General features: G+C 35.4%; 1 protein-coding gene and 1 pseudogene across 7 annotated transcripts in view; one reads left to right on the top strand and one right to left on the bottom strand.

Annotated features, from left to right (window-relative positions):
- The window catches only part of BRWD3 (bromodomain and WD repeat domain containing 3), a 214,615-nt gene extending 187,896 nt beyond the window's left edge, over nt 1-26,719 (top strand). For 6 of the 7 annotated variants that reach the window (XM_032329766.1, XM_032329764.1, XM_032329765.1 and 3 more), the window contains 3 exons: nt 67-164; nt 726-884; nt 21,040-26,719. In XM_032329766.1, coding sequence (XP_032185657.1) covers nt 67-164; nt 726-884; nt 21,040-21,794 — 1,012 coding nt within the window. In that variant the 3' untranslated portion in view covers nt 21,795-26,719. The remainder of the gene's footprint in view (nt 1-66; nt 165-725; nt 885-21,039) is intronic. The other variant, XM_032329763.1, reaches the window with a different exon arrangement.
- LOC116583736 lies at nt 8,122-8,247 on the bottom strand (annotated as a pseudogene).
- Nucleotides 26,720-26,991: the final 272 nt, after the last annotated feature.

Genomic DNA, 26,991 nt, shown 5'->3' with positions numbered 1-26,991 from the left:
CATACTGTCTATCGTAATATGTTGGTAGTAGAAAAAATGTTCATTTTTATATATTTTAAATTATAGTCCCAAAGGGAAGCAGAAACAAATGAAGTTGCAGCCTAAAAATGACCAGAATACCTCAGTGTCTTATGCCAGGACTAGCTCTCCTTTCTCGTCTCCCGGTAAATATCTTTTGTTTTTGCTGTTCTGTATTTCAGTTTAATACTGATATTAAGCATGTAGAAGAGGCAGCATGATTTATAGTATGAAAAGCATTGGATTTGGATGTAGAAAGTTGTGCTTTATTCCCATTTCTTCTGTGTGGCCCTGGGTAAGACATTAGGCCATAGAATTCAGTTTTAATTTTTTTTTTTTAAATGAAAGTATTGAGACTAGATGAATTTTGAAGTCTTTTTGTTTTACAATTCTGTTAACTATAATTTTTAACTCTATAATATCTCAGAGCACTCATTTACAACATATTTGCTAACATAAAAATTAAAAATTCATCATCTGGGGAGGTGGTTTTATTGGACAAGTTTTTCTGACATTCTGTGCTTGAAAACTTAATGATGTGATAAAATATTTGTTCTCAATATATTCATATTTCCCTCTTCAGACAGCTTGTATTTTTGATGTTGGAGTAAAGTAACTGAGTGAGATATAGTTTTTAAAAACAGCTTGTTTAATTTTCCTGAAAACATTCTAATGTATGTTAATATTACAGTCTTTTTAAATGTAAGTTTCAGATGCTGCTGAAGGCCTTTCATTATATTTACTGGATGATGAAATGGATGGGCCATTTTCTTCATCGAGCTTCAGTGGTTATAGCAGAAGTGGAAATAGCCATGACCCAGGGAAAGCCAAATCATTTCGGAATAGAGTTTTACCAATTAAACAAGGTAGGAAATAAATATGGACAGGGCATTTATTCTCTGTTCTCTTTTGGTGACAGATGAATTATTTAAAAGCTGATGTGTTTAGGTAGTAAAAATTAGCATTCCCTTATAGTTAATGCCAATTTTAATGTTGTGTTAAATTTGAGTAAGATAGGGGTTCATATCCACAATCAGGAACAAGCCATGAGCAGATTTCAATAACTACTTCAAAATATATTTTAGTCTTTTAAAATAAAATATGAAATAATAAGGAGGAAAAACTAAACGAAGAGGTATTTCAAACCAAATCCTTTTTTGAAATTGAGATAGCCCTTAAAAATATAAAGCCTATCTAAAGATGATTTTGGAATTTTTTTCCTTTGTTATTAATATAGTTTAATATATGAAACATTTTTATTTTTTGTAAATTTTAATGAATGATTAAGTAGCATATCCATTATTGTTGAACTATCAATGACTTAAAAATGGACTTTAATTTATTAAATTAATTATATTTAATTAATTATATTTATATTAATTTATATTAATATATTAAATTAATTATATTTAACATATAATTTATATTGGTATATGAAAAGTATTGAAATATTTGATTACTTAAAATATTTAGTGCCTTTATTTTTCCCAATTTGTATCCTTATTATCTTCTCTGATTGTGCTACACATTGACTACTCGTGCCTCTTTCTTGTCTTTTTCCCCTCCCCTTCACTGTCAAGCTATTAGAATAGCCTTTATTTCTTGTTTCTCTTTTCTTTCTATCTAAAAATTCCTTTATCCTTTATTGTCTGGCTTCTGACACCACCACTCTCCAAAAGCTGTCCTCTCCAGAATCACCTATTCTCTTTAGTAACCAACCAGTGTTCTGTTCTTAGACTCTATATCCTTGATTTTATCTGTCTTTACATACTATTAAATACCCCTCCTAGGAACTCTCCTGCCAGGCTTCTTTCCTGATCTTATCATACATCTCTGTTTTCTTACATTTCTGTACTTTCTGTTTCTTTTCTTTGACTGTACTTACCTCCTATTCGCAGAGTTTTCCACAGGTTTCTTGATTTGTTTGTTTTGGGCTTTTTTTGGGGGGGGGTCTTCTGCAAATTATCTGGTAACTACGTCAATCATCTTTATGCTGATGACTCTCCAAATTCACATATCTAGCCCTAATATTTTGTTATTTTAGCAGTTTTATCTCCATGTGCTTCCTAAGATAATTTCCTTGGGTGCTTATCATCCATCTTTCTGTGTCAAACTTACTTCTGTTTCTGCACTCACTATTTTAGTTAATGTCACCACCATCTTCCTAGTCATCCAACTTAAAATCTTGCAGTGTTCTTAGACACTTCTTTTACCCCTCATATCTAGTCAGTTGCTAAGTTTTGTGAATTCTAAAACTTTTTAATACCACTTAAATCCTTTGTCCACAGTTTCTGTTGCTATCACCTTAGTCTCTAGCCTACTATATTTCTTAGTCTGGGCTGTTACAATATGATACCACAGACTGGATGGCTTAAAAGCAGATATTTGCTTTTAGCAACTTTATTGAGATACCACTGACATATAAAATAATGTATATATTTAAAGTGTATAACTTGATGTCTTGGTATATGTATACATTGTGAAATGGTCACCACAAACTAATTATAACAGATCCATCACCTCTACATAGTTACCCTGTGTGTTAAAAGTTAAGATCTCTCCTTTTAGCAAATTTCAAGTATACTGTATAGTATTGTTAACTGTAATCACCATGCTGTACCTTAGATACCCAGAACTTATTCATTCTGAATAACTGAATTTTTATACCCTTTGACCTGTGTCAGATAAATAAATTCATCTTCCTCCAGCCCCTAGCAACCACCATCCTACGCTCTGTTTTTATGAATATGACTGTTTTCGATTATATACGTAAGTGACATGCAGTATTTCTCTTGCCCCATCTTCCTCATTCTGCTTAGCATAGTACCTTCCCAGCTCTGAACATGTTATCACAAATTGCAAAATTTCCTTCTTTTTAAAGGCTGAGTAATATTCCACTGTGGGGTGTGAGTGTGTGCATTATATTTTTTTACATTCATTTATGGAAGGACATATAGATTATTTCCGTATCTTGGCTATTGTGACTAATGCTGCAGTGAACATGGGAGTACAGATACCTCTTAAAGACCCTGACTTCAGTCCCTTTGTATATATATATCCAGAAGTGGGGTTACTAGATCAAATAATAGTTGTATTTTGAATTTTTTGAAGAACCCCCATAAATATTTCCATAATGGCTATATTAATTTTCTCTTTCTCCACATCCTTGCCAACAATTGTTGTCTTTTACCTTTTTTTTTTTTTCAAAGAAAGAGAACTTGGCCAGTAATATTTATTTCTGTAAAACACGGTGAGTGTACAAAAAGACCACTACAGACCCATGTATATCAGACATTTCCCATTCTCTGCATTTCCTCCCTCAGTGGCAAAGTGCATGAGAACTGGGAATAATGAAGGGTACTGGTACAGGGTGTGGATGATGGATGGAAGAAGCAGGACAGTAGGACATAGACATGTGGTATCATGCCCACAGCCACATTGGGTGCTGACCTTCCTTAAAAATTGTTATTTTAAATCCAGTTAGTTAAGGGGCACCTGGGTGGCTCAGTGGCCTAAGCCTCTGCCTTCCGCTCAGGTCATGATCTCAGGGTCCTGGGATTGAGCCCCACATCGGGCTCTCTGCTCAGTGGGAAGCCTGCTTCTCCCTCCTTCTCTCTGCCTGCCTCTCTGCCTACATGTGATCTCTCTCTGTCAAATAAATAAATAAAATCTTTAAAAAAATAAATAAATCCAGTTAGTTAACATACACTGTTATATTAGTTTCAAGTATATAATATGTAATTTAGCAGTTACATACATCACTTGGTACTCATCACAAGAAGTGCACTCCTTAATCCCCGTCACCTATTTAACCCAAGCCCCCCACGCACCTCCCCTCTGGTAACTATAAGTTTGTTCTCTATAATTAAGTCTTTTTTCTTGATCTGTCTCTCTTTTCTTCTTTTTGCTCATGTGTTTTATTTCTTAAATTCAGTGTATGAAGTCATATGGTATTTGTCTTTCTCTGACTTATTTCATTTATGTATTATTTTCTAGCTCCATCCATGTCATTGCAAATGGCAATATTTCATTCTTTTTATGGCTGAATAATATTCCACTGTGTGTGTGTGTGTGTGTGTTCATGCATGTGCGTGCACATTTGTGTACATGTACCACATCTTCTTTATCCATTTATTTATTCAGTGGATACTTGGGCTCCTTCCATATCTTGGCTGTGGTTGATAATGCTGCTGTAAATGTGGGGGTGCATGTATGTCTTTGTATTTTATTCTTTGGGTAAATACCCAGTAGTGTGATTACTGGATCATAAGGTAGTTCTATTTGTAACTTTTTGAGGACCATAATGTTTTGCAAAGTGACTATACCAGATTGCATTCCCATCAGCAGTGCAAGAGGGTTCCATTCTCTCAACTTCGCCAACACCTGTGTTTCTCTTGTTGGTGATTTTAGACATTCTGACAGGTGTGATGTGGTATCTCATTATAGTTTTGATTTGCATTTCCCTCCACAGTAAGTGACGAGGAACATCTTTTCTTGTGTCTTTTGGCCATCTGAATGTCTCGATGTCTTCCTTGAAGAAATGTCTGTTCATATCTTCTGCCCATTTCTTAATTAGATTATTTGTTTTGGAGTGTTGAGTTTTATAAGTTCTTTATATATTTTGATTACTAACTCTTTATTGGATATACTTGAAAATACCTTCTCCCATTCAGGAGGTTGCCATGTAGTTTTCTTAATTATTTCCTTCATTGTGTAGAAGCTTTTTATTTTGATGTAGTCCCAATAGTTTTTTTGCTTTTGTTTTCCTTCACTCAAGAGACATATGTAGTAAGAAGTTGCTACAACCAGTGTCGAAAAGGATACTGCCTGTGTTCTCTCCTAGGACTTTCATGATTTCAGGTCTCACATTTAGGCCTTTAATCCATTTTGATTTTATTTTTATGTGTGTTTCAATAAAGTGATCTACTTTTACCCTTTTGCATGTTGCTATCCTGTTTTCCCAACATCAGTTGTTGAAGAAACTGTCTTTTTCCTATTGGATATTTCTTTCCACTTTTCTTTCCAGCACCATATAGCTGTAGGATTATTTCTGGGTTTTCTATTCTGTTTCATTATTCTGTTTGTCTTTTTTTGTGCCAGTGCCATACTATTTTGATTACTAGAGCTTTGTAATATAACTTGAAATCTCTAATTGTGATGACTCCAGCTTTGCTTTTTTTTTTTTTTAATCAGGATTTCTTTGGCTATTTGGGGTCTTTCCATTGTCATACAAATTTTAGGATTGTTTGTTCTAGTTCTGTAAAAAAAGGCTGTTGGTATTTTGATTGGGATTCCAATAAATCTGTAGATTGCTTTGGGTACTACAGATTTTTTTATAATACTTATTTTTTCAATCTATGAGCATAGAATGTCTTTCCATTTCCTTGTGTCATCATCAATTACTTTCATCAGCATTTTGTAGTTTTTATAGTCAAGCTCTTTCACCTCTTTGGTTAGATTTATTCCTAAGTAATTGTAAGTGAAATTGTTTTCTTAATTTTTCTTTCTGCTGCTTCATTATTGATATATAGAAATGAAGCAGATTTCTATACATTGATGTTTTTATCCTGTGACTTTACTAAATTTGTTTATCATTTCTGGCAGTTTTGTATGTGTGTGGAGTCTTTCAAGTTTTCTGTATACAGTATCATGTTGTCAACAAATAGTGAAAGTTTTATTTCTTCCTTCCCTATTTGGATGAATTTTTTCATTAACTTATTTATTTTCAGCATAACAGTATTCATTATTTGGATGAATTTTTATTTCATTTTGTTACCTGATGGCTTTGTCTGGGGCTTCCAGTACTATGTTGAATAAAAGTGGTGAGAGTGGACAATCCTTGTCTTGTTCCTGACCTTAGAGAAAAAGCTCTTAGTTTTGCCATATTAAGGATGATTTTATTTGTGGGTTTTTCATATGTGGCGTTTATGAAGTTGAGGTATGTTCCCTTGAAACCTACTTTATTGAAAGTTTTTATCATGAATGGATGTTGTACTTTGTCAAATGCTTTTTCTGTGTCTATTGAAATAATCATATGGTTCTTATCCTTTCTCTTATTGATGTCATGTATCACATTAATTTGTGAATGTTGAACTACCTTTGCAACCCAGAAATAAAACCCACCTGATGATGGTGAATGATTCTTCTAATTTATTGTTGGATTCAGTTTGCTACTATTTTGTTGAGGATTTTTGCATCTGTGTTCACCAAAGGTATTGTATTGGCTTGTAATTCTATTATTAGTGGTGTCTTTATCTAGTTTTGGTATCAGGGTAAAGCTGGCCTCATAGAATGAAGTTGGAAGTTTTCCTTCCTTTTCTACTTTTTGGAGTAGTTAGAAGAGAATGAGTATTAACGCTTGTTAACTGTTTGGTAGGATTCTCCTGTGAAGCCTTCTGGCTCTGGACTTTTGTTTCTTCCTTGTTTCTGATTTCTGATTCAATTTCTTGGCTGGTTTTAGTGTGTCCAGATTTTCTATATCTTCATGTTTCACTTGTGATAGTTTATATGTTTCTAATCATGTATGCTTTTCTTCCAGGGTTGTTCAGTTGGTATATTGTTGGTTTATATAGTTTTTCATAGTGTTCTCTTATGGTTGTTTGTATTTCTGTGGTATTGGGTGTTATTTCTCCTCTCTAATTGTGATTTTACTTGAGTCCTTTATCCTTTTTTCATCTTAAGTCTAACTAGAGATTTATTAATTTTATTGATTTTTTTTTTTCCAAACAACCAGCTCCTGGTTCTATTGATCTGTTCTGTTATTGTTTTAGTTTCTGTATCATTTATTTTTCCTCTCATCTTTGCTGTTTCTCTCTTTCTGCTGGCTATAGGTTTTGTTTTTCTTTTTCTAGCTCCTTTAGGTATAAAGGTACATTGTTTAAGATTTTTCTTTCACCTTGAGGTAGGCATATATTATTATTACCCTCCCTCTTAGGACCAGTTTTGCTGCATTCCAAAAGTTTTTGACCATTCTGTTTTCATTTTCATTTGTTTCCATATATATTTTACTTCTTCTTAATTTCCTAGTTGACCATGCATTGTTTAGTACCATTCTATTTGTCCTCCATATATTTGTGGTCTTTCCTCATTTTTTTCTTGTAGTTGACTTCTAGTTTCACAGCATTATGGTCAGAAAAGATGCATGGTATGACTTTGATCTTCTTGAACTTGTTTAGGCTTCTTTTGTGGCCTAATGCAGCATCTGTTCTGGAGATAGATCCATGTACACCTGAAAAGAATGTATATTCTGCTATCTTAGGATAGAATGTTCTGAATATATGTGTTAAATCCATCTGTTTCAATATGTCATTCGAAGCCATTATTTCCTCATTGATTTTCTGTTTAGAGGATCTGTTCATTCATGTAAATGTGCTGTTAAAGTCCCCTACTATTGTTGTATTATCATCAATTAGTTGCTTTATGTTTGTTATTAATTGTATATATTTGGGTGTTCCTATGTTAGATGTATAAATATTTACAATTGTTTTATATTCTTATTGAACTCTTCATCAGCTGGTGTCCTTGGTCTCTTCTTATAGTCTTTGTTTTAAAGCTAGTTTGTTCTTTATAAGTATCGCTACTTTGGCTTTCTTTTGACATACATTTGTATGATAGATACTTCTCCATCCCTTTAATTTCAGTTTGCATGTACCTTTAGGTCTAAAATGAATCTCCCTTATTTGAGGAAAGCATCTGCATCCTGGAGACTGACTGGGAAGCCCAGGCTTTGGGTGAATGTACTAACCTCTGTCTATAGACTTCTTCACAGCTTACTCCTACCTCCAGCTCCTGGGCCCGAGCCATGGCCTCCAACCCAGCTGTCCGTCCATGTTGTAGACCAGCTGCCCCCGCAACCCATATCCTTCTGTCCTGCCCATTTCTCCTGCCTAATGGGTTTCTGTGCCATTTGGGTACTTTTCCATAAGTTGGCCCTTGTATTCATAGAGACTTTAGAAGATTTTTGATAGAAACCAAGGACCTCCTTTCAGTTTCGAGCAGGTTTATCTCTATATTCCAACCAAAAAAATTATGTACCTTTCTAGTTTAGTCAAATTTGTGGAAGTCCTCTCTCCCTTTCCCGTTATACATTCTTAGTCCTATGTTACCTTTATGTCTCAGAAATGGTGAAATGTACATCAATCCAATAAAATATGAAATAACCCCCCAAATTAGCAATAATCGCGCCTCGGATAAACCTCATTGGCTACGATACTGCCACTGCGCAAATATAGATAAATAAGCAAATAAACACATAAAATGAATCTCATCATAGGTACCTTATAGATGGATCTCATTTATTTAATCCTTTCTGTTACCCTGTATATTTTGATTTTAACATTTTTTAGTCCATTTACATTCAGAGTAATTATAGATAGGTATGTATTTAGTAACATTTTATGACTTGTTTTGTAGTTTTCTGAAGATTTTCTCTGATCCTTTTTTGAATTTTCTCTTTCATGTTTTGCTGATTTTTTAGTGATATATTTCTCTTTATTCTTTGCATATTTATTAGAGGTTTTTAATATATAGTTACCAGTACATTTATATGTAACCTCTTATATATATAGGAGTGTATATTAAGTTGGTAATCCTTAAGGTTGAACTCATTCTTTACTCCTCTCCCCATGCTTTAAATACATGTTGTTTTATATCCTTTTATCTTGTGAGTTCCTTTCCTGATGTTTTCACAGAAATATTCATCTTTAGTGCTTTAATGTTTCCTACCTTTATATTGTAACTTTTGGTCTCTCCCTTATTAAGGGGACTCAGGGTCCCCTTAAATATTTCTTGTAGGGCTGGTTTAATGGTTATAAACTCCTTTAGTTCTTGAAAGGGAGACTCTACCTCTTCTTCTTTTCTGAATGATACCCTTGCTAGATAGAGTACTCTTGGCTGTAGATTTTTTCCGTTCTACACTTTGAATAGTCATTCCACTCCCTTCTGTTGAAAAATCTCCTGCTAGTCTTAGGGGTTTTCCCTTCTATGTTACTATCTTGTCTTGATGACTTAAAAAATTTCTCTTTATCACTGTATTTTGCCAATTTAATTACAATATGTCTTAGTATAGATCTGCTTTTGTTGGGCTTGTTGGGGATGAGTCAGTGAGTTCCTTATATCTATTCTCATTTTGCGTATTCTTTTCTCTGTCTTTGGTTCGGCTTTAATACTTTACGTCATTGTGTCTTCTAGGTTACTCATTTGTTCCTCTGCTTCTTCTGTTGTTCTCTTCATTCCATCAAGAGTGTTTCTCATTTTGTTTATCGTACCCTTTATCTCTGCTATGTTCTTCCTTATCTCTGTGTTAAGGTTCTCAATTCTGTCTTTCACTTTTTTCTCAAGTCCTGTGAGGATCCTTATGATGGTTTCTTTAAATTCTCTATCAGGCATGTTACTTAGAGTTCACTTCAGTCTCTGGCCATGGCCTAGTCCTCTTCTTTCATTTGGGATAAATTTCTCTTTATCTTCATTTTGTGTGCCTCTCTTTGTGTCTAGGAATTAGGAAAGTCATCTGTGTCTTTTGCTCTTAAAAGTAGTGACTTTATGAAGAAGGGCACCTTCAGTGCCGAGTCTCCTGTTCACCAGAACCTGTCCCTTCATGAGAGTATCCTTTGTGTGTTGTTTATGCCTTGCTGTTGTGTCCGAGTCACTTTCCCTTTCAATGCAGTCATCTGAACTGACTCTCTGCTTTTTTCTGGACTGTGCCTGCTCTCTGTGGTATTAGTGGGACCAGGCAGGCCAGCTCTGGGGGATATGCCCACCAGGGAAGTAGGGGCATGGCAGGATTGTTAGCAGAATTTATGCTGGGCTACTAATTTTTAGTTTTAAGTCAAAATCCTGAGGTGCTACAGCAGCTGGGTCCATGCATCAGGGTGGCTAGGTGTGTCACAATGTCTGTGTCTCAGGATGGCCAGGCAACAGGGCAGAGCTTGGCAGCTGGACATGGTGTGCTTTGGCAGCTGTGCACCTGGTGGCTGTGTAGGTCCCCACAACATTAACAAAATTTACCCTTAGTCAAGGGTCCAGGCCAGCAGCCTTGGAGTGGGCAAATCATCAGGAGAACTTGTGAGCTTGGTGCACTGCTAGTGGGTTAGGTAGCAAGTATCTCTGCAGCTCCACCTCATGCACATGGCCCATTGTTTATGCTAGAGAGCAGGGGAGGAAAACAGCACCTGCCAGCTCTTTTGTCTTTGGAGAAGTCCCCCAACATGCTCCAAAATCGGTATGAACAGGTCTCCTTTTTGACCCCACGGTTATGTAAACTGCCATTTTTATGTTGCCTTCTGGCGCAGGCTGCTATCTCTTTAAGGGCAGCTAGCCAGGTATCACTCACCCTCCAAAGTTGTCCAGTGTTAAAGCTCCAGGCTCCCAAGCCCCAGTGGTTAAACAAACACAAGAATTCAGCCCCTGTGGTTTTCAAAGCCAAACATTAGGGGGAGCAGTCTTCCCTATGTGAGCTCCTTGGTGTGAGGGCCCATTTCTCTGCCATCTCTACTCACATAGCTCTCTCCTCTAGCAGCTTCCCCCACATTTATGATATTCCTAACCTTTCGGATGCAGCTTCTTCTCTGTATATAGTTGTGGAGTTTGTTCTTCCCATCTTTGGATCACTCTCCCATTTATTGACTTGGACATGGATGATAATCTACTGAAAACATGGGACAGGGTGAGCTCAGGGTCCTCCTACTCCATCATCTTCCCAAACTCATCTCTTCTTTTGTCTTTTTTTTCTCTCTTTTATATGAAGTTTTCTGTTTTAATTCCAGTATAGTTAACATACAATGTTATATTAGTTTTTGGTATATAATATAGTGATTCAAGAATTCTATACATTACTCAGTGCTCATCGTGATAAGTGTACTCTTTAATCCCCTTCACCTATCTCACCCATCCTTCACCCTCTGGTAACCATCAGTTTGTTCTCCATAGTTAAAAATGTCCCCTGTTTTTTTTTAATCTCTTTTTTCCTTTGCTCATTTATTTTGTTTCTTACATCCCACATGTGAGTGAAATTATATGGTCTTTATGTTTGACTGACTTGTTTTGTATATCATTATACCCTCTAGCTCTATCCATGTCATGGCAGATGCAAGATTTCACTTTTTATGGCTGATGAATATTCCATTACACGCACGTGCGCACACACACACACACACAGACACACACACAGCACCTTCTTTATCCATTCATGTATCAATGGACAATGGGCTCTTTTCATAATTTGGCTGTTGTAAATAGTTCTGCAATAAATGTAAGAGTGCATATATCCCTTTGAATTAATATTTTGGTATTCTTTGGATAAATACCTGGTAGTGCAATGGCTGGATCATGGGGTAGTTCTATTTTTAACTTTTTGAGGAACTTCCATGCTATTTTTCAGAGTGGCTGCACCAGTTTGCATTCCTAAAAACAGTGCAAGAGTGTTCCTCTTACTCTATATCCTTGCCAACACCTGTTGTTTCTTGTGTTACTGAATTTAACAGTTCTGTTAGGTGAGAGGTGATACCTCATTGAAGTTTTGATTTGCACTTTTTCATATACGTACAACAAACATTTATTTCCTCACAGTTTTGGAGGCTCAAAGTCTAAGATCAAGGTGCCAGCTGAGTATCTGGTCAGGACTCTGTTCCTAGCTTGCTGATGGCTGCCTTCTTGATGTGTCATCACATGACTTTTTCATTGTATATCCACAGACAGGAAGAGAGAGTGAGCTCTGCTCTCTCCCTTTTCTTTTAAGGACAACAATTCTAGTACTTTAACAACTACACTTAAGACTTCATTTAATTTTAATGACTTCCTTATAGAATATAATCCAAATACAGACACATTGGGGCATAGGACTTTAGCATATATAACTCTTCAAAGTTTTTATTTAAAGTCTAGTTAGTTAACATACAATGTTTTATATTAGTTTCAAGTATACAATACAGCAGTTCAATGCTTCCATACAATAGTTGGTTCTCAACACAAGTGCCCTCCTTAATCCCCATGACCTATTTAACCTACCACCCACCAACCTCTCCTCTGATAACCATTAGTTTGTTCTGAACAGTTAAAATTCTTTTTCTTGGGGCACCTGGGTGGCTTAGTGGGTTAAAGCCTCTGCCTTCGGCTCAGGTCATGATCCCAGGGTCGTGGGATTGAGCCCCGCATTGGGCTCTCTGCTCCACAGGGAGCCTGCTTCCTCCCCTCTCTCTCTCTGCCTGCTTCTGCCTACTTGTGATCTCTGTCTGTCAAATAAATAAATAAAATCTTTAAAAAAATTTATTTTTCTTAGGTTGCTTCTCTTGCTCTTTTTTTATTTTTCCCTGTGCTCATTTGTTTGCTTTCTTCGAGTCCACATATGAGTGAAATTATATGGTATTTATCTTTCTTTGACTTATTTCACTTAGCATAATACTCTTTAGCTCCATTTATGCCATCGCATGAGTAATATTCTATTGTTGGTGTATACCACATCTTTATTCATTCATTTGTCAATGGACATCTGGGCTCTTTCCATAATTTGGCTACTGTAGATAATATTGGTATAAACATGGGAGGGCATGTATTTAAATTCGTATTTTGGTATTCTCTGAGTAAATACCTAGTAGTGCAATTGCTGGATCATAGGGTAGTTGTGTTTTTTAACTTTTTGAGGAACTTCCATACTGTCTCCCATAGTGGGTGCCTGAGTTATCATTCCCACCCAGTGGTGTAAGAAGATTCCCCTTTCTTCACATCCTCACAAACATGTGTTGTTTTCCTCTCTGGTTGGCTTTAAGCCATTCTGACAGATGTGCGGTGATATCTTATTATAGTTTTGATTTGTATTTCCCTGATAATGAGTGATGTTGAACATCTTTTCATGTGTCCATTGGCCATCTGTGTATCTGCTTTGGAAAATATCTATTCATGTCTTCTGTCCAGTTTTATTTGTTTTTTTCTGTCCAGTTTTAAATTGGATTATTTGTTTTTTGGGTGTTGAGTTTTATAACTTCTTTATGTATTTTGGATACCAAACCTTTATCAGATATGTCATTTGCAAATATATTATCCCATTCTGTAGTTTGCCTTTTAGTTTTATTGATTGTTTCCTTTGCTGTGCAGAAGTTTTTCATTTTTATTTGTTAATGATATTTATTTATTCATTTGAGAGAGAGAGAGAGAGCACAAGCAGGGGGAGCAACAGAGAGGGAGAAGCAGGAGGGAGCCCAGTGTGGGGCTCAATCCCAGAACCCTGGGATCATGACCCTGGGATCATGACCTGAGACGAAGGCAGGTGTTTAACTGACTGAGCCACCCAGGCATCCCCGTCCAGTTACTTTATAGGTGCCTTTCTACTTAGTCAGTCTCTGAGCCACGCAGGCACCCCCAGAAGCTTTTAATTTTGATGAAGTCCCAGTAGTTTATTTTTGCTTTTATCTCCCTTGCCTCAGGAGATATATCTAGAAAGAAATTGCTATGGCCGATGTCAAAGAGGCTACTGCCTGTGTTCTCCTGTAGGATGTTAATGGTTCCCTGTCTTTCATTTAGGTCTTTCATCCATTTTGAATTTACTTTTGTGTTTGGTGTAAGAAAGTGAGTCAGGTTCATTATTTTTCATGTCTCTGTCCAGTTTTACCAGCACCATTTTTGAAGAGATTTTCTGTATATTCTTTCCCCCCCTTGTTGAAGATTAATTGGCCATATAATTGTGGGTTCATTTCCTGGTTCTCTATTCTGTTCCATTGATCTATGTGTCTGTTTTTGTGCCAGTATCATACTGTTTTCATCATTACAGCTTTGTGATGTAACTTGAATTCCAGAACTCTGATGCCTCCAACTTTGCTTTTGTTTTTCAAGATTGCTTTGCCTATCTGGGGTCTTTTGAGGTCCATAGAAATTTTAGTGTTATTAATTCTAGCTCTGTGAAAAATGCTATTGATATTTTGATAGGGATTACATTAAATATGTAGATTGCTTTGGGTAATAAAGACATTTTAACAGTATTTGTTGTTCTGTTCCCTGAGTATGGAGTGTCTTTCCATTTCCTTGTGTTATCTTTAATTTCTTTTATCAGTGATGTATAGTTTTTAGATGACAGGTCTTTCAACTCTTTGGTTATGTTTATACCTAAGTATCATTGTTTTGGTGCAGTTACATAAGGGATCGTTTTCTTAATTTTTCTTTCTGCTGCTTCATTATTGGTTTAGAGAAATGCAACAGATTTCTGTACATTGATTTTTTGTCCTGAAGTTTTGCTAAATTTGTTCATCAGTTCTAGCAGTTTTTTGCTGGAGTCTTTTGGGTTTAGTATGTATGATACCATGTCATCTGCAAATAGTGAAAGTTTTACTTCTTCCTTGCTTATCCATATGCCTTTTGTTACTTTTTGTTGTCTGATTGCTAGGGCTAGGATTTCCAGTACTATGTTAAATAACCATAGTGAGAGTGGACATCCCTGTCTTGTTCCTGACCTTAGATTAGAGGTAAAGCTCTCAGCTTTTCCCCCAATGAGAATGATAGTAGCTCTGGGTTTTTCATATATCACCTTTATTATGTTGACGTATGTTCCCTCTGAACCTATTTCATTGAGCATTTTTATCATGATATTGTACTTTGTTAAATACTATTTCTGAATATATTGTGATGATCATATGGTTCTTATTCTTTCCTTTATTAATGTTTTGTGTCATGCTGATTTTTTTGCAAATATTAAACCACTCTTGCAACCCAAGAATAAATCCCATTATTGTGGTGAATCATTCTTTTAATCTACTGTATTTAATCTATTGTTGTATGTATTTAATGTATTATTGTATAAAATAGTTTGCTACTATTTTACTGAGAATTTTTGCATCCATATTCATCAATATTGGCTTACAGTTCTCTTTTTTAGTAGAGTCTTCCTCTGGTTATGGAATCTTGGTAATGCTGGTATCATCAAATGAATTTGAGTTTTCTGCCCTTTCTTATTTTTGGAATAGATTAAGGATAGGTATTAACTCTTCTGTAAATGTGTTATGGAATTCATCTATGAAACCATCCAGTCCTGGCTTTTATTTGTAGAGATTTTTGATTACTGATTCAATTTCTTTGCAGGTTATTGTTCTGTTGAGGTTTTCTATTTTTTACTGTTTCAGTTTTGGTAGTTTATATGTTTCTAGGAATTTATCCATTTCTTTCAGGTTGTCCAATTTTTGAATTATAGTTTTTCATTATATTCTCTTAACAATTTTTGTATTTTTGTGGCGTTGGTTATTATTTCTCCTCTCTCATTTGTGAATTTACGTATTTGGGTCCTTCCTTTTCTTTTTGATTAAGCCTGCCTAGAGGTTTCTCAGTTTTCTTGATTTTATCAGAGATCCAGTTCCTGGCTCATTGATCAGTTGCACTGTTTTCTTTGTTCTATATGATTTATTTCTGCTCTAAACTTTATTATTTTCTTTCTTTATCTGGCTTTAAGCTTCATTTGTTGTTTTTCTCACTCCTTTAGATGTAAGATTAAGTTGTTTCTTTGAGATTTTTCTTGCTTTGAGGTAGGCATATACTGCTATATACTTCCCTCTTAGGACTGCTTCTGCTATATCCCAAATGTTTTGTATTGTAGTTTTGTGTTTTCATGTTCATTTGTTTTTATACGTTTTGTTTAATATCCTAGTTGAACCATTAATTGTTTAGTAGTATGTTGTTTAAACTTCATGTATTTGTGGTTATTCCAATTTTTTTGTGTGCTTGACAAGTTTCATAGCACTGTATTCAGAAAAGATGCATAGTGTGATCTCAGTATTATCGTTATTTGTTGAGGCCTGATTTGTGATGTAGGATGTGATCTATTCTGGAGAATGTCCCATGTACACTTGAAAAGATTGCATATTCTGCTGTTTTAGGATGGAGTGTTCTGAATATATTTGTTAACTCTATCTGAATCAGTGTGGCACTCAAAGCCATTGTTTCCTTGTTGATTTTCTATTTATATTATCTGTCCATCGATATAAATGGAGTATTTATGCCCCCTCCTATTGTGTTCTTATTAATCTCCTTATGTTTGTTATTCATTGTTATATATACTTTGGTGATCACATATTAGGTGTATAAATATTTGCAATTGTCATCTTCTTGTATTGTCTGCTTTATTATGATATATAGCCTTCTTCATTTCTTACAGTCTTTGTTTTAAAATCTAGTTTATCTGTTATAAATATTGCTACTCCAGCTAATTATTGACATGCATTTGTGTCATTAATGTTTCACCATCCACTCACCTTAGATCTGCAGGTGTTTTTATGTCTAAAATCATTCTCTTATAGACAGCATATAGATGGCTCTTGTCTGTTTGGTTTTTTGGTTTTGTTCTGGTTTTTTTTTTTTTAATGTTGTTTGTTTTTGTGGGGTTTTTTTTGTTTGTTTTTTTGTTTTTTGTTTTTTTTGCCTCCTGACAGCCTGTGTCTTTTGATTGGAGTGTTTAGTCCTTTTACATTCAGAGTAATCATTGATATACATGTATTTAGTACCATTTTATTACTTGTTTTGTCAATGTATCTGGAGATTTTCTCTGTTCCTTTCTAGTTCTTGTCACTTTTGGTCCTTTCCATGCCAAGATTCCCCATTAATATTTCTTGCAGGGCTGGTTTCATGGTCACATATTCTTTTAGTTTTGGTTATCTGGGAATCTCTATGTCTCCTCTGTTCTGAGTAACAGCCTTACTGGATAGTGTTCATTGCTGCAGATTTTTCCCATTCAGCAAATTGAATATATCATGTCACTTCCTGTTGGCTTGCCTATTGAGAAATCTCCATCCAGCCTTATGGGTCTTCCCTTGTAAGTTAAGGATTTCTTTAGTATTGCTGCTATTAAGATTTTTTTCTCTATCACTAAATTTTGCCAGTTTAATTACAATATGTGTTGGTATTGGCCTGATTTGTTTTGATGGGAGTTCTCTTTTCTTCTGGCCTGGATGTCTGTTTTCTTTCCCAGATTAGGGAAGTTTTCTGCTATTACTTCTTGAAATAAATTTTCTGCTTCCTTTTATCTCTTCTTCTTCTGAGACTCATATAATAAGAATGATTATACATTTGATAGAATCACTAAGTCCCCTAAGTTTATTCTCATATTACATAATTTTCTCTGTATATTGTTCAGCTTCATTATTTTCCATTATTTTGTCTTCTATATCACTAAATCATTCCTCAGCTTCTTCCAGCCTGGTTGTCATTGCATTAAGTTCCAATCTCATTTATAGCATTGTTCATTTCTGACTGTTTTTTTAACTCTTTTATCTCTGAGATAAGTATCTTCTTGATGTCTCCCATTCTTTTCTGAAGCCCAGTGAGTATCCATATGATTGCTACTTTAAATTCTGGACCAGGCATATTACTTACATCTGCTTTATTTAGATCCCTGGCTGTGATCTTTTCTTGTTGTTTCATTTGGGGTGAAGTCCTCCATCTTGGCATTTTGTCTAGGTTTCTGCCTTCTTCTGTGTGTTAGGAAAACCAGTATGTTTCCTGCTCCTGAAATTAATGGCTTTATGAAGAAACAGTCATTTAGTTTCTAGTACCTGTCACTTCTGAGATTTCTCTTTGCTATGTTCTTTGTATGCTTTGCTGTTGTGTTTTGATTGCTCTGTCCTTCAGGCTAAAGGACAGGATCACTCCTAAGTTGCCTGCAGAGGCTCTCCTTGCTTGCAGTGTACAGTATTTGTTCCTTGGCCAAAATGTGGTGAGCTTTAACTACTGTGCTCTGGTCTGCTTATCAAATGAGACCTGATACTATTTCTACTCCAACTGAAGCCCTGTAAAACTCTTGTAGGGATACATAGTTGGGCAGGGGTTTCTGCTGATCTTCTGAGGGAGGAGCCCACCATGCTGGTACTGGGGCAAGCTCGACTGAGAAGAGCAGTCTCATCAGAAAGCTGGGGTGTGGGACTTAGTGCAACCATGTTAGGCAGCCAGTATATGTGCTGTGGTGCTTCCTGCAGCTGGCTCTGTTTATGCTGAGGAGCAGGGGAGAAAAATGGTACCAGTCAGCTCTCATTCCCTGAGAGCAGTCTCCATGAATGCTACCTCTCAGGGAAGCACTGTGAGAAGAGCAAATAATCTCCCACCTGTGTGCCCCAAGCATTTTCTAGTTTTCTGTTTTCAAACTGTACACCTTCAGGTTTTTTTTGGGGGGGGGTTGCCTACCTTCTCTCCAGAAGTACAATGTCCTCCAGGCTCTATCCCAGATAATCTTGATGACCTTTTAAACTGCAGCAGGCTTTAGAGACGTGGTGTGGTAGGGGCTTGTGCTGATATTCTGGGGGATGGGTGCACATGCTGGGACTGAGACAAACTTGACTAAGATGGGCAATCCCAGTGCAGGGGTTTGAGACTTGGTATAAGCAAGTTAATTAGCTGTTGTCAGGGCTATACTGTTTGCCACTGGTAGCTCTGTGTTTATGCTGAGGGTTACTGGAGGGAAATGGCTCTGGCCCACTCCTTTGTTTCTGGAGCGGCATCTCTATATGAAAGCTGCCTCTCAGGAAAGCCCTCCAAGGAGATTGAATAATCTCCCTCCTGTATGTCCCAGGTATCCTTCAGATCGCTTTTTCCATGTTCTGTTCCCAGGTTGTTTGCCTGCCTTCTCCCTCCAAGAGCACAGCAGTGCCCTCAGGGCTTTGTCCCAGCCAAGCCTACTAACCTTTAAAATTGTGAGCTTTAAGCCTCACTGGTTTTAAGAACTCATGAAAATCGGCCCCTCTCATGTTCCAAGCCAGTGGCTTTGGGTAAATATTCTCCTTGTGCATTCCCCTGTGTGTTCTGCTCTCTTTCTCACCCTTCTCTGTGACTGCAGCTCCCTCCCTCCCCTCTGCAGTGCCCATTATCCTTTTCTCTCCTAAGTCACATCTGCATACTTCCTACCAACTTTAATAAGGCCTCTTCTCTCCCTTCAGTTGTGGAGTTTGTTCTGTCAGTCTCCATATTAATTTCTGCTTTATTTAGGATGATTTGATTGGTTTTGTTGTGTTTGTGAGACAAGATGAGCCTAGGGTTCTCCTACTCCACTGCCATCTTCTTCAAAACCAATATGTATATTTTTTTGAGACAAGAACACAATCCAGTCTATAACATCTCTAGACTGTTAAACTAATCTTATTACTTGTTACTTGTTACTTGTTGCTTCACATACAATCCTAATCTTTTGCTCCTACCAAGCTTTTCAGTCCACTCCTATTTTTTTGTCCTACCTCACTAGGTGTTCTTCTCAATTATCTTTGCCAGTTGTTCTTCATCTTTAGATGCTGGAATATCCCAAGTCTGTCATGGGTCACATTCTCTTTCTTTGTTTGTTCTCTTAATAAGTACCCTCAGTTCTCTTGACCCTAAATGTTATCTCATACTGAAATTTTCCAAAATTATATCTCTACCTCTAAATGAGTCTGCCCTGATCACTAGACAGGTATATATACCTGCTTTTTTTTTCTTTTCTTTTTTTATTAATTGTCTTTACTTGGAACTCTAGTATTTAAAACTGGAATCTTGATTTTTTTTTTCTACCAGACTGCTTAAACCTATTCCTCTTTCAGTATTCTCCAACTAAGCAAAATATCTTTACCATTCAACCATTTTCTCAGGCCATAAAACCCTGGGGTTGACCTTCATTCTGTGCTTACCACTTGATATCCAATCCATCAGCAATTCCTATTAGTTCAGACTTTAAAAATAAAAGGTTGGTTCTGATGGCTCCTCTAGAAGGAATCACTCCAAATATAATCACTCCTCATCACCTCTCTTGGTACATCCCTCATCATGTCTTATCTAGACAGTGGCAATGGTCTCCCAAACTGGTCTCTGCTTCTAATCCCTTCCATAATTTGTTCTATGTACAAGAACCATAGTGCTTTTTTTTTTAAAGATTTTATTTATTCATTTGACACAGAGAGATCACAAGTAGGCAGAGAGGCAGGCAGAGAGAGAGAGAGAGAGGAGGAAGCAGGCTCCCCGCGGAGCAGAGAACCCGATGCGGGACTCGATCCCAGGACCCTGAGATCATGACCTGAGCCGAAGGCAGCGGCTTAACCCACTGAGCCACCCAGGCGCCCAGTGCTTTTTTAAAAATACAAATCATATCCTGTCATTTTCTTGTTCTAAAACCCTTCATCCCTGGCAGTTATCTCCTTCCACTCTGTTTTTTTGTTTTTTGTTTTTTGTTTTTTGTTTTTTGTTTTTTGTTTTTATTTCCATTCCAGTTACAGTGGGTTTCTCTTTCCTCCAGTGGAATGTTCTTTTCCCAGATCTTATTTCATTCAGTTCTTTTCTCAGATACTACCTCTACATGAAAGTCTTTCTTATCTAAAATATCCACCATGTATACACATGAGATTTTTTAATATTCTTTTCTTTTTTCTTTATATCATGTGTCATTACTTGAAATCGTATTTTTTTAATTTATTTCATTGTCTATCATGCTTTCCCCACTAAAATATAAATTCAAAGAGCAAGGACTTTGTCTCATTATTGCCACATTTAAAACTTCCGGCAATATAGTAGGTAACAGTAAATATTCATTGAACAAATGAAATTATTCTGATACATGTTCTTACATAATTCTTCATATAGAGTTCAAGCCCTTGAAATTTCTGCCCAGCTTCCTCCTATTATCCCCCCATACTCTCCTCCGGCACCCCCCAAAACACAATCAGACAAAACTCAGAACATTAGTATCTTCCATTTTTAACAGATTTAAATCTGTATTCCAATATTCTCCATTACTTTACCCCATCTATCTTTAGGTGCTAAGTATTTTTTTTTAATTTTATTTATTTATTTGGCAGACAGAGATCACAAGTAGGCAGAGAGGCAGGCAGAGAGAGAGGGAAGCAGGCTCCCTGCTGAGCAGAGAGCCCCATGCGGGGCTCGATCCCAGCACCCTGGGATCATGACCTGAGCTGAAGGCAGAGGCTTTAACCCACTGAGCCACCCAGGCGCCCCATTTGATAGAATTTTTATTTTACTTTTGAATTTAAATAACTATCTTCATTGTCAAAGCTTAACTTCAAAAAATTATTCATCTTCATTTAGATCACTCCCTTGATGGACCCCTTACAAATGGTGATGGCAGAGAGCCTCGGACAGGAATCAAAAGAAAACTACTTAGTGCATCAGAAGAAGATGAAAACATGGGAAGAGAAGAGAAAGAGAAAAAAGAAACAAAGGAGAAATCACATTTGTCCTCCTCAGAGAGTGGAGAGTTAGGATCCAGTTTAAGTTCTGAAAGTACCTGTGGTTCTGATTCTGATTCTGAATCAACTTCCAGAACAGATCAAGATTACATAGATGGAGACCATGACTATAGCAAATTCATACAAACCAGACCTAAAAGAAAACTAAGAAAGCAATATGCCAATGGAAAAAGAAACTGGAAGACAAGAGGCACAGGAGGAAGGGGCAGATGGGGAAGATGGGGTAGATGGAGTAGAGGAGGCCGAGGAAGAGGAGGCAGGGGACGAGGAGGTCGAGGAAGAGGTGCAGGTGCCACTAGAGGGAGAGGGAGAGGGAGAGGAGGAAGAGGTGCTTCTAGAGGATCCACCAGAGCCAAACGGGCACGTATTGCAGATGATGAATTTGATACAATGTTTTCAGGACGTTTCAGTAGACTGCCTCGAATTAAAACAAGAAACCAAGGCAGGAGGACTGTTTTATATAATGATGATTCTGATAATGACAATTTTGTGTCCACTGAAGATCCTCTGAATCTTGGTACATCCAGATCAGGCAGAGTGCGTAAAATGACAGAAAAAGCCAGGGTTAGCCATCTCATGGGATGGAATTATTAACAGTTAATAAATTTAGAGTAATTTAAAAAATTCAATGGCCTTCTACTGCAGGGAATTTACTAGGAAATCTACAAAGCAAGTTGTGTGGGGACTTCTGCTTCCTTTCACATTGGTGCTTTTCCATTACGCCAGTATACATTTGTTTCAAGACTTTTGATCTCCACACTTCATTTGTTCAAACAAGCCTTACTCATTAGGCCTTAAATTTTAAAAAATTCTGCCCACATATAGACACACACACATACACACACAACACATCACAAACACACTACAGATTTACTACATTAAAGGAGCATTCAGCTTCTTAGGAGTAGCATGACATTTTTATCTCAATTGAATATCCCTCTTTTGCTTTTGTATCACAGAAGTATAGCACCTTCTTACAGAGTTTTATATAGTTTGTTTTTGCCATTTTGATTCTTGTACCCAGTAATAATAACTTTTGCACAGTACACCAATCCTATAGGCAGCTATTAAATGTTTACAGTTTCTATATTGTAAGAACGATCTGGATTATTTTACTCTTCCCAGGCCAAACTTTCATGAATTGTACTGAACTGAAGTATATATTTATACTACAGTTTTTTGGGGGTGGGGGGAACTTGATATGCTTTTCATTGATTTGCTTAATTCATGTTAAAGGTGAGAAAGGGTTGGTGCCTTGTAAATATGTAGCAAATCTTTGTGATGTGTCCTGATGTTTGCATTAACTTTATTAAAAAAGAGTATTTGAGGTATCAATCTAGACAAGGTGCCAAATGCAAAAGTTACTTGCATCCATTTTCTTTTTCCTATTATATTTTATTGCATTAACAGAACTTGTGTAGTTTAAAGAACAACTTAAACATTTGAAAAAAATCCTCATCCACAAAGAATAACTTCTTTGAATAGTAGCTCAGCTACCTCTATTAACTACAACTACTGGAAATGTTAAGGAAAATAGATGCTGTTTTTCATTACCGACTAAAAAAAAATAGAACAATCTTGGTAGGAATGAATACTCATATGTTATAAGCTGAGAGGTTGTTAATAATTGTATTGGCTCTCAAATTAATAGTTGTAATTAACAGACTTTCATAAGTGTAGTATGCTGTACCTTAGGCTTTTCTTAGTACATACTTGTGTAAGTAGACTTGGTCTACTGCTTATATATCTCTGCTACCACTTGCTACTTAACAGCTATGAGTGATTGGTTTTCATTTGAATTTTAAAATGTAACAAAGCAGCTAGTTTGAATTGGAATGTTTTGGCTAGCAAATATTTTGAGACAATTTTAATAAGTTTTGCTCATACCATTCCAAAGGGTTCTTCTATTATAATCTTTTAGAAAAGAACCTCATTACAATGCACACTGATATTCAAGTCATTATTTTATATATTAAAAAAATCTTTAAAACCCTTACAGTCTTGTTTACAGCAGTAGAGTGCACATGATTCTGTAAATGAGCTTGAGTTCCAAGATGAATTTTAGTCCTCAAATTTGAGAAATTTCAAATTCACTGATTTGTTTTGGTGAGTGGGATAATATTAATCTCTGTTATTATAACAGCAGATTTGTTGCACTTAGATCAGACTTTGGAGATAAAAGAAACTTCTTAATGTATGCCTAGTAATCCCAGGATATTTCTTAACCTAATGTGTTTGTTTCATGTTTCCAGTCATTTTATGCATCTGAAAATCCTTAAGTGCAAAGGAAGGAGTACACACATAACTTTGCTCTTTTGTTTGGGTCAGGTGGGGGGTTGTTCCTGTACTAACAACTTTAAGCAATTTTCACTTGCAGTAGAAATGATGTTCAGGCTTTAAGAAAGTATTGTTGTGAATTGTTAATGGCACTAACTTCTGTTACTGAAGGTAGATCAAGCTGATTTTTTTGTTGTTGTAGTGTTGTTGTTGTTACTGTTGTTGTTTTTCACTAAACCAAAACTACTGCTGGTTAAACTCAGCTGACACTTTTAACCATACTATAAATTCAAAAACATTCACATTTGAAACTCTGCATTTGATTTTTGCTAAAATACACTATTTTAATTATTCGTCTCATGGGCATTTGGACTAAATTTGTGCCTGTGTTTTCCTAGAATCAATAACACTTTGACTTACACTAATCAAGGTAACATAGCTACTTAAATTCATGGATATACTCAAATGTGTATTACGTATATCATTTTAGTGTGAAATTTTTAAGTTGACATTCTTCTATGAAGAGCTGACCCCTTCAAATGTAGAAGAATCGCTGTTTGTGTGATTTTAGCTATCTCAAGCTTTATTTATAATTTATTTTGAAAAATAAAAATGCCACATTTATTTCCCATATGTCAAGGTTTTCTAGGTTTAGATAATTAGAATAAGGCTGAAGACATTTTTAAGCACATTTTATATGTAGTGAAATACTGTGAAAATACTAGTGAACAGCATTTTGCTATAATGTTGATTTCAGTTATTAGGATTTAAAAGTCACCAGGGTATGTTAGATGATCATATTTACCATTTATTACAAAACAAACAGATTATTTTCTGTTTGCATGCAAATTATTTTAATACGTGTGAAAATAAAAGTTTGGAAGATAGTATTTTTACTTTTATATCTGAACACTTCCCCCAATTTATACTTTGCTTGTTTGTAATGCCACCTCCTGTGAATGTGTTGTAATTTGTATCACATTGAATATTGTACACTTTAATTTTTTAGAGTACCTTTAAACAATTTCAGGTTCAGGCATAGCAAAGCAAGTAGGAAATGAGGTGAAAATTTTGAAGAAAAGTCTTAATCTTAAATGAATTGCTAAGAAATTAACTTATATTTAGGTCCATGAGAACATACATATGTATAAACCTAATCCTATGCTGGATACTAATAGTCACTGAACTATAATATTTCTCATGAATGCTAATAATCTTTTAATTCCCAACTTTAAGGTCTTAGCATGTGTTTCTGTTTATGAAAACAGAATTGTGTCTTCTGTATTGCTGTGTGTAACTCTTCCAGCAATAGGATGCTTTCCAAAACATTCACTAGCCTGTCAGCTTAATGACTAAATGTGTGTGTGTGTGTGTGCATGTGCGTGTGCGTGTAGATCTTTTCCCCAACTTGACACACTTTGTCTTGGACATTAAAAAAACAATATTTTATATGGAAGACAGCTGTATTCACAGTCTACCAGTCTTTGCCTCTGTTTAAAGCACTTAGCCTGAATATATACTGCTTCATCATCCATTTCTTTATGCCTTCTAGATAAACTAGGTTTTTATTAGATACATGTGTCCCTCTATCTTTTTTTTTTATTCTTACACTTGTTTCTTTTAATGTTTCCCTTCCCAGAGATCAGGCTTGTGCTAGAATTCTTCTTATAGCACTTTGTTTCACCCAGAGGCTAAGAAATTGAGTAAAATTCATAAATCTCATAATGCACAACTATGTGCTCAGATATCTAATTTGGCCTTATAATACTTTGAAGGAAATTTGAGTGATTTGCTATTTTATTGTTTTGTTGGAATCCTATAAGTTGTCATCAGACAATAACAGAGTGATTGAAAAGAAAAATGTGAATGTCACTTCTTAGTTTTTGAAAAAACTTTTTGAGCATTTTTCAAAATTTGTATGTTTGTGGTAGTGATAAACACCTTTATTACTTGCTTATATATCTTAGGAATTATTTTATGCACATTTACCAACTGGTACTTATCTTTAAAGTTGGAATTTTCACATCCACAAGAAGGAAACTTACATCCTGTATAATTTTCAGTTTACTTCGATATCCAAACTTTTAAACAATTACTAACATACTGAGTTCCAAAATGAATATAGTTCAGTTCTGGGGGACGGAATAGAACTTTTGACATTTGAAATTCACTGTTTTAAATGTTAACCCTATCCCCAATATTTTTTGGTACCATGAGGCTTTATGAAAGTTTTATTGAAAATAGAGTATGATAACTTTTAAGGCTTATTTTAAAAATTAGTGTGAAAATATTTTCATGCTTTTTTAAAATTTTTATCTCTTAGTAAAGTTTCTATACTGCGTTTTAATTACAAAGTTTACCAAGTTTTGTTTAAATTCTAATATAAAGTTAATTTTTTTCATGGTGCTATATTTTGTGAAATATGAATTACCCTCAAGTTTCTAGAATTTATTTCTTATATAGCCTTGATTATTTTCTTTTCAATCATTCCTGCTTACTTTTATCCTCACTTCTCTTACTGCAATAAAGACTGCACCTAATTTAACACACTTCAACAAGACTGGCAATTTATGATTCACTGATGGGAGAAGTACAGTAGAAAGGCCCTGCAGTTTAGAGTTAAGGTGTGTTTATTTATATGTATGCCCATTTGTTATTCTTATACCTATATTAAATTTATAATATAAGACTTTGACATATAAAAGCATGATAAGTATTTTCTAAAAAATAAAACTATTGATACATGTAATCACCATTGGTAATTGACTTTTAAAATAACATACAAAAATATTTAGAAACCCAGTTGGGAAATGTGTTTTTACATATGTCACCAGATACACATTAGGCAGTACTAGAAATGTTAATTCTTTAAACAATACTGTGGTGATGGCAATCAGTAATTTATTTCTTTGTCCTGTAACTTACCATCTTTGTCTTTTGTAATCCCTTAAAAAGTATTAACAAAACTGTACCTTATGTTTGTTCTTAGTATCCATAAAATTTTAAGATGGAAAGTCATTGAGTGAATAGTCGATGTGACATTATATATGGACAAAATGTCCATTAAACTAAAATTCAGTAAAGAAAGGTAAACTAACTGGCTTGGTTTATAAAAGATGTTTTGTTTGGCAGTTACCAGTCATTATAAGCAATTATCTTCAAAGACAAAAACTGGATTAATTTGTTGCCATTCTTTATGGGATGTTTACAATAAAATTCCAAGTTGTTTGGAATCACTTGCACTCTTGCTGCTTTATGCTTTAACTCAGGTACTGAAGATAAATTAACAATAAGAAAGAAAGAAGGAGTTTCCATTATTCAGCTTCAGAGATTTTAACATTTAACTCTTGGTTCTTTCCTTTTTGTTTCTTTGCAATATAATATTACTATTTGTTATTTGAAAAAGTAGGGTGCTTATCATAGAAAGTTAAGGCTTTTTTTTTTTTTTTTTTTTGCCTTAGTCGTTGCAGATATTCTTTGGGTCACTTTTAAGTAATGTTTTGACATTTTAAAC

This window comes from Mustela erminea, chromosome X, assembly GCF_009829155.1.
Source record: "Mustela erminea isolate mMusErm1 chromosome X, mMusErm1.Pri, whole genome shotgun sequence".
Taxonomy (NCBI): Eukaryota; Metazoa; Chordata; class Mammalia; order Carnivora; family Mustelidae; genus Mustela; species Mustela erminea.
This window is presented reverse-complemented; position numbering and strand designations above follow the sequence as displayed.